Raw genomic sequence first — 12,745 nt, forward strand, 5'->3', positions numbered from 1 at the left:
AGTTATGGTGCTTGGGCCAATCATCTTGATAATGTGCTTCTGCTTGGGATGACAAGGTGTCAGTTGTATTGCGAGCTAGTGTCCAGTACTAATGGCGCGTTTCATTTAACGTCATGTACTGTATCATTTAAGTTTATTTATTTGTCTTATTTAGCACTACAGTCGACTTTTGTTAATTCGACCCTGACGGGACCAACGAAATTGATAAAAATAAACAAGCTGCAAAAAAAAAAACCCATCAGAACACACCGCTGATTCATTTAGCAGTATTTTTCACTTTATAACAGGCGCCCGAATCAAACGCGCACCCATTTTCTGTGTGTCTAGAGTAGAGAACTAACCTAGAAATGACGTTAAAGGTCCTAAACAAAGTAGAAATCTGATGCGCACCTGATTTTTTTAGCAAGAAAAATAGGCAAGAGTCTAATACTATACATTGCACAGTGGTGGCCGGTTTCCTAAGGTCGCATGATATTTTAATGTCAGCTTTGCCAAAATGCATTCGTGTTGTGTGGTAATGCATTGAAAGCCATGAAGACGGGTTTGGTATTGTGTCCAATTTGCTGTGCCAGCAATTTTCGAGCCAATTTTCTTGAAAAAAAAAAAAAAGCTTCGTGTTAGAATCGGGTAAAATACTGTAATCGGACATCGCGAGCTACGGTTATTGCTTAAAAGTCTTCCTAGGGCAGGTCGAAAATAGGTGTTTTAGACGGGACATAATGTGTGTTCAACACATTCAGTGTCCCCTAAGCTCAACCGTGACAGATGCTATACTAAAGGGTTTGCTGTTGGGGTCACTGTAGGGGCAGGCGCATGCATGGTGACTGATCTAGTTCGAATTATCCAGCGAAGGCCAATTTCAGGATCGAAATAACGGAAGTTTGGAACCTAGAAATGCATGGGCACCAGTATTGGGCTTGGAAGATGTTGATACCACAACCAACCCTGACTCGGGTTGTGAGTGGATAAGGCAGTCCAAGTCCTGAATGCTTTCCTTGCAGGTTTTTGCTGCCCCTGAAAATGCTGCACTGACCAAGATGGACGCCAGCAATCTGGCCATGGTGATGGCACCCAACTGCCTACGCTGCACGTCGGACGACCCGAGAGTCATCTTTGACAACACTCGCAAGGAGATGGCGTTTGTGCGAACCCTCATTCAGACGTTGGACACCAGTTTCATGGAGGGCGTCCTATGACCCCCGCTAATCCACGCTGACCTTAGCTGCTCCAAGCAGCGCTGTATCAGCAGACGGACGGGCTAGTTCATTGTTCGCATTCTTCATTGTGACGAGAGTCCGTGTGACAAAAGACAGGCGGCATTGAAAGCCTGAGGCAGCTCGAAGCAAGCACGGAGGCTATGGATGTGATAGCAATGGCAGTAGAAGGAAGAGCCGAACAGTGTTGTTGGGAACATTTGCAGCTCGGCCTTGCTTGACTGCCAACAATGGCCAGCAGAGTAGGCAGTGGCTTTTTGATGCCGATTGATTTAAACATTGCCTCAGTACGCTATCTTGGGGAGGTCAAGTGTCGAACAGACGATGGAACAAATGTCTTGCGGAAGCTTCTCAGCCCCTGCTACTCTTGAGGAAACTAGCATTGTTTCGATCAAGTTAGAACTCCCAGTATATATTTATGTAACATCTATGTTTGGGCGAGTTTGAGTGTGCAAAAGCATGCAGCAAGGAAGCTGTGTAACTTGGCGTTAGATGTTCCCGGTGGCTCGAAAGCGATCTGGTGCCCCTTGACTTGGGCTCGTTGCAGCCTGCATGTTACTTTGTTATGCGAGATACATTTATTACTGTTAATATCATTATCATTATTATTCTCGTCACTTCAGCAATGCAGCTGAAGTCAGCTATTGTTGCCATCAGTTGTTGGCTCATTGTCCGTTTGGCGATGCTGTGGAACAAGTGCTGGTGGCTGCCTCAGACATTTTGTGCCACTTGCCTTTGCTGGTCTTTCTCGTGCGACGCGGCCGATGTGCTCTTGAAGTGCGCGGGTTTTACCAACCGCCGGTTGCCGGGGGTGTTTGGACCACCAGGTGTCGCAAACGCTCAATCTGCGACGCTCGCTTCTGCTGTTGTTGACAAGTGGATTCACAAGAACGTAGTTAGGAGTCGGGTCAGACATGTTAGTTATGTATCTGGTGGTGCGCCTGGCAATTGACAGCTGCCACTTGTGAATCGGATGGCTTGTGATCTGTCAGGTGTGACTTCCGCATGACACCTCACAATTCGCAATATACAGCTTGCCAACATGCCGTTTTTCTTTTCTCAGTGCACGTTGGCAGGCGCTCGAACCTTGTTGATAACATGGATTCATGTTGTGTTGCTGCATCGTGGGCCGCGTTCCAAGTTGTTCCTCCCCTGTCCTGGATTGGCTTGGAACTGCCTCACAGACACCGTTTAGCCAATCACGAGGCAGCCAAAGACAGAACTGAGCTTGTAGACGAACAAGGAGTTACTCAGCATAACTGCTTTTCGTGTTGCCATTATCAACCTAAATAACCAGCATTAGGTTAAAGGGCTGTTGAAACATTACTCACTAGCTTGCTACTCTGACCTAAATTAGCTCCATTTTTAACATTGTAATCACAGCATTTGTTGGGCTGGTAAAGTTGCATTCTTTTTTTTATTTTACTCAATACTGCCTCAGATCATCTGTCCAAAAATTTCAGTATTCGATCTGATTTGTAGTCAGCAAACGTGACTCATGAATGACTTTGAGGCTCTGGGCAACTCATAGTGTTTTACATATTTACAATACCGGTGCGCTGGATAAAAAGTGGGTGCAAGTCTGAGCATATGTGGTGGTAATTTTGACAGATTATCACCACACCTACATTATCGTTGTTTTACACCAAAGTGCAGCAAGCATTGGATTGTGCCTGCTCCGTGCGTCCTCTTGATGGGCCACACTTGGACTGTTGTTTAGTCCGGTGCATTCACTCGCAGATGGATCTTAGAGACGACTGCGTTTGCTTTGTCATAGCAGAGCTCTTGTTCGTTCGACCCTTGTAATGCTTAACTTTCATCACATGACCAGGGCTTGTGCAATCCTTGAGTGCAGTTCAGAGAAGCCAGAGGGCAGCACACTCATTCGCAGCAGTGTCTCATCTGTGTGGATGCTTGTGTGTGCTTCACCTCAGTTAGCTGGACTTACTTTACTCGGCAGTTACCGGCAGATGCTTAGCAGTGCTGGATGGACTCTCTTTTCGAAGCCAACTGTCATGGAAAAGCTGTGCATTACCCATACAGTTGTGCAATGTTGTTTAAGCGAGAAACGTAGTGCCGCATGCTGTCTTCCAGGTTCCCTATCCAGCATGGGCTGCCATTGTTTCGTGCTGGACAGTTTGATGCACTTTTGTTTCTTTGAGTGAGCCTATGCACTGGGAACTTCAGTTTCACACTCTTTCATTTGTGACCTGACAGATTTACACACTGTTGTTTGGATTCGCTATCTTGAAAAGGTAGCAGGCGGTTCCAGCACAATAGCCACGAATAGCAACAGGGCAAGGGTACAACTTGCATATTCAAGTTTTACAGACTATAGAGCCTGTAGTGGGGGTGCGAAATGAAAGAAATGGCTCAGGATGACTAGAAAGATGAGAAATCAAGGCAAAAGCATGTGACATGTCATGTGACAAATGCACATGACATGCAGTTTCACATTTGGTACAGCCATCAAGCTGCAAACGGAGCATTCATAGCCTTAGTTGCATGCAGCACTCTTCTGCCCGAGGGCCCCAAACTTATACTCCCACGCACCAGAGTTCACATCAGGACACAAGAAAGCATCAAACTGTGGACATAATTTTGTATACCTCCACCTTCCTTCAGCTGCTTTAAAGGAGATCTCACCATGAGCGAGCTTAATATAAACTCTGGAAAAATGTCTAAGCAAGAACACTTTGACTTTCAACTCTGTGCCGTTCAGTTTTTTCACTTACCCATCCCTTTTTCCGTTGACTTGAACAAAGCCTTAGCACGATTTGAGCTGATATTGACCTTTTTGACATGGCAAGAAGGAGTGCGATACAGTCGGATGAAATGAACGAGACAGTTTCATTGCACCGGACACGGTGTTCCAATGTTGAGAGCAGCCATCCTTTTTCTGCATGTAATTAACAGTTCAGGTACAGTGGGCCAAACAGCTTAACAGCAATGTTCTATTCGTTTATATATTTTTGTCAATTTAACAAAATGCACTGGTGCATTTAAAAACCATATTCATCATCTTCACCTTGCTCTGACACCTCCCGTCTGTCGAGGCAGTTTGACGCACATCGGCAGAAACCACCGATGCTAATTGTGGTCTGGCCATTGTCACCTGGCATCTTTCTCTTACTTTCCACGTCATTACCCATATCTTCCCATCTTTTAAAGAGGCACTGGTGAGATGTAGCCAACTAACCTAGATTGGAAGGGCACACTTTTGCAGTTCTATATCACCATTAGGCACTGCGCTTGCAGTTGTATGCGCCAAGATAGCGCATCAAAGGCAAGAGCGCTAGCAAGAATATGTAGCGTAAAATGTGTCGTACACATCTTGGGGCACTTCTGACTGGACCTCTACTACAAATTTGAACAATGTGTGCAAGCTGTTTTTGTGAAAGAACTTGGAAGACAGACGTACTGGTGGCTGCTCAGTGCCGGTGTGATCACGTAGTTGGTTGACTTCCTTTCTGACAATGTTTTATATCAGACGTGTTTTTTAATGGCTGGCTGAGTGCTCTCCAAGTACGCTAAACATGAAAGGGTTGACTTTGAGATATCTGACGTTTCTGTAGAGGATTTATGTATGAAGTGCTACAGATTTTGTAAACTTGACAAGCTCACTGATGAACTGAAAAGTCCTCATCTCTTCTGCTGCAGTATGCTTTTAATGATTCTGAAGGTGCAGGAGGCCTTGTGAAACAAAATTTGCAGGCCAGAATTAATTTGCGCCTGAAGAGGATACGGGTTAGCTTCACTGTGAGCCGAGGATTGGCAAGTCAGGAAGCGCGCACAAACAAAAATGTGTGGATAACGATAACGCCTGTGTGCTTAGATTTAGGTGCACATTGAAGAACCTCAGATAGTTCAAAACTAATCCAGAGCTCTCCACTACGTGCCTCTCACAGCCCCCGTGTTGCTTCAGCACTATGGCCGAAACATGTGAAAAAATTTGCAATATCACACTGACACTACTGATTTCCTGAGTTCTGAGTTCTACTGAGTTCTACTGAGTTCTACTGAGTTCTCCACTGGTGATCAATATGCAGATAAGGTTTTGAGACAGTGGGTTACCACTGAAAACTGATTTAGCGCTTCTCTTCAGCGTCCCTTTAACTCCAACATGGAGTGCCAGACCAGCAGTAACGCTCTTGCTTCTGGCCTCTCCACACATCCCATCGTTACAGGCATTTCTTTTCTGTCACCTTCTCTCGTTTCTCAGAAATGTTTTCAGTAAACAGTGACTGATGACTTGGAACTGCGCCTCGGGCATTGCGTTCATCACTATAAAGCACAAGACGCGTGACACAATTTCGCATGCGGTCTGACGTGTGGCCATCATACCCACAACCACATCCACCAAATTTCTGGCAAACATCATCAGGTTCTATCGGGACCAACCAGCTCGTCTTAAACGGCTTTAGCAGTTGGAATGGCCCCTTTTCAGAGAGACTGCGAGTTATGTCAGAGCGTCGTATCATTACTTTGCTTTGCGCTGCCGAAGATGCTAGTACAGTACTTTCTTCATCCGTTTTATAAGTTTTGCGTTTTGCTTTTACGGTTTACCAGTTTTTGCGTTCGTATCATTGCACAGTTTGCGCACAGTTTGCGCACAGTTCCATTTTCGCACATTTTTTATATTACACCACCTGGCTCATTCTCCTTGTTCTTAGCTTACAGAGCCTTCTACAGTGCCTTTTGCTGTTTCGTGATTGCCTCCTTTCATTACATGGCACGGATGTTTGATCTACCTGTGCTTGCTTTTAGAATGGACAGTCCTTTTTTTTTGTAGTTAAACCTCGATATAACGAAGTCGGTAAAATCGGCAGTTTGTTCCGTTATATCGAAATTTTGTTGTATTGAACTTCGACCTTTTATGCAAATAAGTACAGTCACCGATCGATTTTTCTTACACGGAAAGGGGCCGCAGAGTTTTCCTAATTATCGGGCAGTCGTAAAAAGCGAATTTGAATGAAAATTTTCATTTTGATAAGATTTGGGAGTCGGCGACCAATGATACGGTTTCACGCCACGTACGTCGACGATATCTTCACATCGGCGGTAGGAATTAAGCGAAGCCAGCCATGCTTTCGCGTGCACTCCGCCCCCAGCGGCTGATAGCGTCGCCCGCACTGGGACGACGCTATCGGTAAAAGCGCTGGCGGCAGGGAGCGAATCCTTAGGCTGCCTCTCGCTCCAGCGGGTCACCGAAACTCGAGATTACGCAACCTCCAATACTAAACCCGCGGCAAGACAGCTTACATGGTGCCACGCCGTCTCTTTGCACGCGAGGCAGATTACCTCTAAAGCAGGGTGCGCGTCTACGTATGCGATCAGCCGCGCTTACAGCCATGGCCGAGACAGATGCCCGCCAGAAATCGAGGCAGGCGCCAGCTTACCCCCCTCCCACCCTACTCCGCCCCCTCGCGCGCGCTTGATCGCGTTAGCTCGCTCCCCTCCCCCTCTTTCCCTTTGCTCGCGCAGGAACGCGGCACCCCTTAAGCCACCATCTTTCTTGTCTCACCCTCGCACACTTTCACTCGCGCCTTAAGCACACAGTGCGCGAGGCGCGATAGGATCTTCTCGCACTTGGACTTTATACACAACATGATGCGACTCCACTTCGGCGGTCGCTCTTGTCGCACGACACGCGATACGAGAGGTGCGTTTGCAAGCAGCCGCTTGTAGTTCAATCACGTGACCATATGCTTCCGCGGAAGTTTCCATTTATTGTGTCGGCATTCTTTTGCGGCGGCAGTGAAATTTCGTTTTATTGAAATCGCACACACACTTCGTTATGTTTAGGTTATAAATACATGGCGTTGTATGGACAAGAGGTTATGAAAAGTTGAATACTTCGTTATATCGAGAATTTTGTTATATTGAAGTTCGTTATATCGAGGTTTAGCTGTACAGCGAAGCATTTTATCCTGTGCTTGATCAACCTTTCCTTTATGGTTTTGGTCCACGTTTCATGATGTGTCGTTTATGAGGCTGCCTCGTTTTGTTCCTGTCTGTGTTAAGGTTTGATGCTTGTGGAGCCTATTGAATACCTAAGTCACTTTCACTGCCTTTAGGAGACAGAAATCTGTTTGCAATGCTTGCTGTGGTATGCGTCTGCCATTTTGTTTGTTTGTTTACATGTGCATGTGCATTTCTGTTTGTGCCCACGTGTGTGTGGTGTACTGACAAGGGTGTAGCATTCATCTAAGCCTTTCATTGTGGCATCAAGTTCACTTCTGACACTGTCTACTTTGGTCATTTGGGCCCAGGTTAAATTGATACAGTCAACTTGCGATAATTTAAACCCTTGATAGTTCATAGCTCTGGTGATTTCGAACATCATGTCAAAATTTTGGTGTGCACTCTTGTTTTCAATGCAGATTAAGCTATTCAAACAAAGGCTTTCAGTTCAAAGCTTTTGGGTTTCCCAGGGCACAGTGATGCAACAAAATGTGGCTAGTGAGAGTACGCTCATGAAGCGTGGCCAGCAGTGCAATTGGCAGTATAGTTGGGGCATCGGCAGAGCCCAGGTTGTGCATTCATTTGTATACTTGCTCCAGTCCACAGACCTGAATATCTGTTGGATAATAATTCAGAATTATCTTGCTTGGACCATGCATTATTTAACTTCTGATCACTCAAACAAAGGATGTGTTATTTAAGAGTTTTAATTAATGCAGGTCGACTGTACACGAATACCATTGTTCAGGCACGAACACCATGTACGCTATTTTGTGGCCCAAAAAGAATGCTGCGCAGTTATGCCCTTTCACTTAAGTGCTACTTTATAATTTTCTTTACTATTGTTATTTAGCATGCAATGTTCTTTGATGTTACTTAAATTTTTAGCGTTCTGTTTGAAGCATTTCGAAACACAAGTTAGACGGCCTTCTGCATCAATAGCTTGAAGAACTGCCCAGCATCACTTGATCCCAAATTTCTTGCATGTGTTTCGGATGTGGAACTTGTTACTTAACAGTGTTGCAAACACACCTGTAGAACACACATTATATAACTATTTGTGGCACCACCTTTTAGGATAAGTTGGAACAAGGTGTGCTTGCAACTGGGACTGTATTCTCGGTTGATGTCTTTTGGGGATGCTATGGCCTTTGTGAGGCTCCATGCAAGCTGCACGTGGTGCCAGGACCAGTATTGCTTGTTTCCGGCACCAAGTCAGGCAAAATCATTCGTATCCTTGAAAGTGGTTGACCAAGAATGCCGTTCCTGGCTGCAGATCCCCACTCACTTGTCAATGCTTTTTTTTTATCACCATCTGTGTTCAACACACTGCCATTATTGGATGAGCCAAGCGTATGCAACACATGGAAGGCTCAGAAAAATAACAGTGGACAAGCCTTGCCTCTGCAATATAAAGTATGGCTTCTGGCAAGCAGTAAGATTTTTTTTTATTGTCCGGTGTGCGGCTTCTGTTATCCACACAGCCCAGGAGGGAAAATGGGTTCAGTCAAGAACAGCCAAAGTTTTATTATCCAGATATTCACGTCTTACTCGAAACACTACACACCTCTTTTTCCCGAAAAGACCTGTGCATTTGGGCTTACATCTTTATTGTTGATTGCATGAAACCTAATCTTAAGTGAATGACGGCTTTGTGGTGCCTCGTAACAATGGGTTCACATGCTGAACTAAGTCATAGTGGGCAGTGCATCACTGAGGCACGATGTCACTTGTTCGTGGCAGTAGCTTTATGTCAGCAATTGGTGCTTAGCGATAAAGAAGGGTGCCTTCATGCTTTGGAATCCTAATACCACATAATCGTGTTTAAAACACTTAAGTCTCGAAACCAAGATGCTATCCTTCCATTTTTCTTTTTGTTTTTTCGTGGTGTAACATATTAGAAGCGATTACCTTGAGCATTGACGCCATTTGCACTCTTTTTGAGATCAGTTTCGCGAAGCAGTCCCCGATACAGCTGCCATAGCTGGCATTTATCGCAGACCTGTTGCGTACAGTTACATCTCTATTCTTAAGGCTTCTTCGTCATCACATGCTTTCTTGGCTTCTGGGAGCAGAATGCAGTAGCACAGCCCCTTTAGTAGCACTCCCAAATGAGTTAATGGTACTTGCAGTAAGGAGTTGCTTGAAGAGCACTCCTATATTGCAGTGCTTTGAAAGTAAATGTTGAAAACACGATGACAGTATTACTAGACCGGATCCACTCAGGGGGTGAACTCACTGAAGCGTACTCACTGGAAAGGCAGTAAACTGCACTTAATAATACTCCTCAGCGACACCTGCAGTGAGGAGTTGCTTGAGAAACATCCCACACCCTGACATAATCTGGGGGTGCACAGTAACAAAATAATACAGACCTGGAGCTGACGAGTCACCTTACTGAAGTGTGTCAACCACTTCAGCTAGCTGGTGCTGCCCTTCACTTTTGAAAGGCAGTGCACCAAGTGGAGAAATTTTCAGAAGTACAGGGGTTACCTCACGTGCTGTGTCTGCACTGTTGTCTGCTCTTCCTGCCATTCGCGAGAATGCTTCCCATAAGCAGACATCCTACCGACTTTTCATGATGCTACAAAAGTTCATTATGCGACGTTGAGCCTAATCTTTGCAAACATTGCAAATTCCTAATGCCGGACAGATGTTCTGGGCACTCAGGCACCACGATTATGTTGCTGCTGGCACTGTTACTTGCAGGGTGCACATGGATGTTCAAACGTGGCGTTCGTCAGAGTTCTAGGTTGATCGAGCTATCGCACGTTTGGCTTTTGGGCCACAAGGCAATGCTGTGAAGTGACGTGATGCTTCCTTATGCTTTTCCCTGTCACGCTCACCCATGTCTATTCTAATGTAGTTGTACAATTATGCATCATATGAAAAAAAAAAAAAGAAATGAGTGTCCAAAGCTGTTACAAAAGGGGATGTGCAAGCAGGAGGAATCTGGTGACATTACGATGTCACCAATGATGAGAGGAGAAAGCTTTTATTTTAAAACTCCTTTGAACCGCTCCTGTTGTGGTGTGATGTTTTTAAACAAACTTGGTTTGCTGAACTTACAGTTGTCGCAACGCTAGCTCAATGTTGCTGCCTGTGTGAAGAATGACAGTCTGTACACAGCGGTGCAGAACGACCCTCGAGATTCTCGTTATGCGCAGTGGCGTGTCAGAGGTTAAATGCTGTATTGGAATGGTCAGCACCATCTGAGAGACTGGCAAATGTGGCTGTGGTGTTTGTAGACAACGCATCCAAAGTGCCCTGTGCCTTCTAACAGACATTGCACCGGGCAGTAATGTACGTGTATGGTGCCAAGGCATGTATCTCCACTGATGTGACTTCAGAAATGTGTGCAACTGCGCTATTCTCTGTCCTGCCAACTCCTTGCAGTGTAGGCAAGGCTGGAGTTTGTGTCGGCCAATCAGCAATGAGAGCTGGCCACTTCGTTTACAATACAGCCGGGGGGGGGGGCAGCTTGTTCATTCTGCGGTACTAATCCTTCCGTGAAACTACCATTCAGTTAACATCACATGATCAGGTGTGGACAGTGCAGGAGCCCTTCTGGTTGTCTTTTCCGGTTGGCTGACACAACTCACTGCTTTTGCTGCAGTGCATTGTGTTGGTGGAATGGAGCGCGACATGCAACAAGACCTAGGCCAAAGTAGTTAGTACATTGATCCTATTCTATTCTCTACCCATACCAATTGTCAACAGGTTACTATCATTGCTGTATTTTTATGACAGTGGGTTCATTGAGCATTCTGTGCATGCTGCTTTTGAATATGAAAACGTGACATATTTTTCTTGTTTATGCTGGCCCACTATCTGACTTTTACAGCATCAGTGAGAGGATGGAACTGTCATAGGATAAGTTTGATGGACTCTTCTGTACACCTGCATATCTACGTCTTGATCAAGATGTGCTGTTTTCACGTTGCCAGCAAAGAGAGACTGTTGTGAAAGGCTGGGGCCTTCGCCCTCGTTTGAGCTGCTACCCGCACAGCTCCCATCGAACTGGGAACGCTTCCGATCAGTGTATGCCACGTCGAACAACTAGTGCGACACCAGATGTGTTCCTCCACATTTTGGCTGTCATCTACATTGAAACTTTTTTTTTCTTTACACGTTTGATCTTTGTTGTCATCTACGATGAGTGTCTGCAAACAAGAAAGATGTATATTAGTGTGAAAGACTGTTGGGGGAGGAGCGCATCTTATTTGTTGAAAGTGGAGCATTGCAATTGTGTTAGCGCATCTGCTTATTTGCAGAGTCGGGTGCCGAGTGTTTTGAGGGAACTGCGCTTCACTGTTACTTTCCCACTCGGTTACAGCAATGTGCGAAAAACTGCAGGTTTCAATGCCTCGAGCTTGAGCCTTTTTCGCTAGCTAGAAGTCCATAAATTTGTTTTACTGCGCTTGCTCACCAACGTGAAGCTGCTGTAGGTATGTGCTACCAGACAAAATGCTGTTTTGCAGCTTCTGGTACTGCACAGAGCTAACAGATCAAATTAACGGAGGCACCTGATCCCCCTATGTTTATAGAGACTTTCCATAAGACTAAAGCATGTGTAGTTTTAGCCGTTTGTGCGGATGAGCTTACACATAGCTGCTAATTTTGTGTTGCAATTGTGACGTTTTCGGTAACATGATTACAAAAGCCCAAAATTGTTTTACTACAACTGCATTTTGCCTCTGTTCCTACTATGTGCAGCCATTCTTGCATCCCTAGCATCCTGCAGCGAGCTAGTGGAAGGGAGTTCCCTCAAAACGCAGAATTGTGATTAGTTAAGATGCGGAGTTCTGCAGACTGGCCTTGCTTGCGAGTAATGCAATGTCTGCATGCTGCTGTGCCTGTGAATGAGGGGAGTCGTTCATTTCATCTACAAGTGGCAAACCCATGCGCCGCCAGCGTTCGCAGGACCAGTTGGGGTTGGCTGTGCCAAGTTTGACATAGCGCGTAGTAGTGACTTTACTTAGCGGCCTGGTCACTTAGTGAACAGATGCTATGCTGCCTTTCTGCCCCCTCGAGTAAAGTTCTAGTCTTGTGTCTTCACATTTGCATTTTTTAGATTGTACTTTTTTGTGTGTGTGTGTGTGTGTCATATAGGGAAAACAGGGGGCTTTGCATTGTGCGGCATCATCATTCTGATGGTATACACGCTGTTATTAGAGAGAGAGCCTGCTTAAATACTCTGGCAATGGCAACTCATCAATGTATGTATTTATTCCACGACGTCAATAAAATGTACAGTCTGTTTTAGTGACAATAAAGAGAGTCTGCAAAGCACTGCGATGCCTGTGCGGTATGGAAAAAAAGGTGGCACATACTTAAACCAGATGCTGCAGTGTACTTTGAAACACCGTAAGGTAACGCGAAAATCGGAACCTATTTCGACCGTAGAAGAGGAACTTTGATGAGTCATTCTGAGACCTTTTGCATGCTGAACAGACAATACGTAGAAAAGAAAGGTTGGTACCGTGAAAGTTATAAGGATGTAGTTGGCCGCTGAAGGTGCAGTGCGTGCCGTTGCTGACGTACCGCGGAAACAACGCTCTGCTAGA

General features: G+C 45.4%; 1 protein-coding gene across 4 annotated transcripts in view; it reads left to right on the top strand.

Moving 5' to 3' along the window:
• The window catches only part of LOC139049532 (rho GTPase-activating protein 39-like), a 57,410-nt gene extending 44,940 nt beyond the window's left edge, over positions 1–12,470 (top strand). For 2 of the 4 annotated variants that reach the window (XM_070525069.1, XM_070525070.1), the window contains exon 12: positions 1,002–12,470. In XM_070525069.1, coding sequence (XP_070381170.1) covers positions 1,002–1,196 — 195 coding nt within the window. In that variant the 3' untranslated portion in view covers positions 1,197–12,470. The remainder of the gene's footprint in view (positions 1–1,001) is intronic. The other 2 variants (XM_070525071.1, XM_070525072.1) reach the window with 2 other exon arrangements.
• The last annotated feature ends 275 nt before the right edge of the window (positions 12,471–12,745 follow it).

Source organism: Dermacentor albipictus, chromosome 9 (genome assembly GCF_038994185.2).
Source record: "Dermacentor albipictus isolate Rhodes 1998 colony chromosome 9, USDA_Dalb.pri_finalv2, whole genome shotgun sequence".
NCBI classification, from domain to species: domain Eukaryota; kingdom Metazoa; phylum Arthropoda; class Arachnida; order Ixodida; family Ixodidae; genus Dermacentor; species Dermacentor albipictus.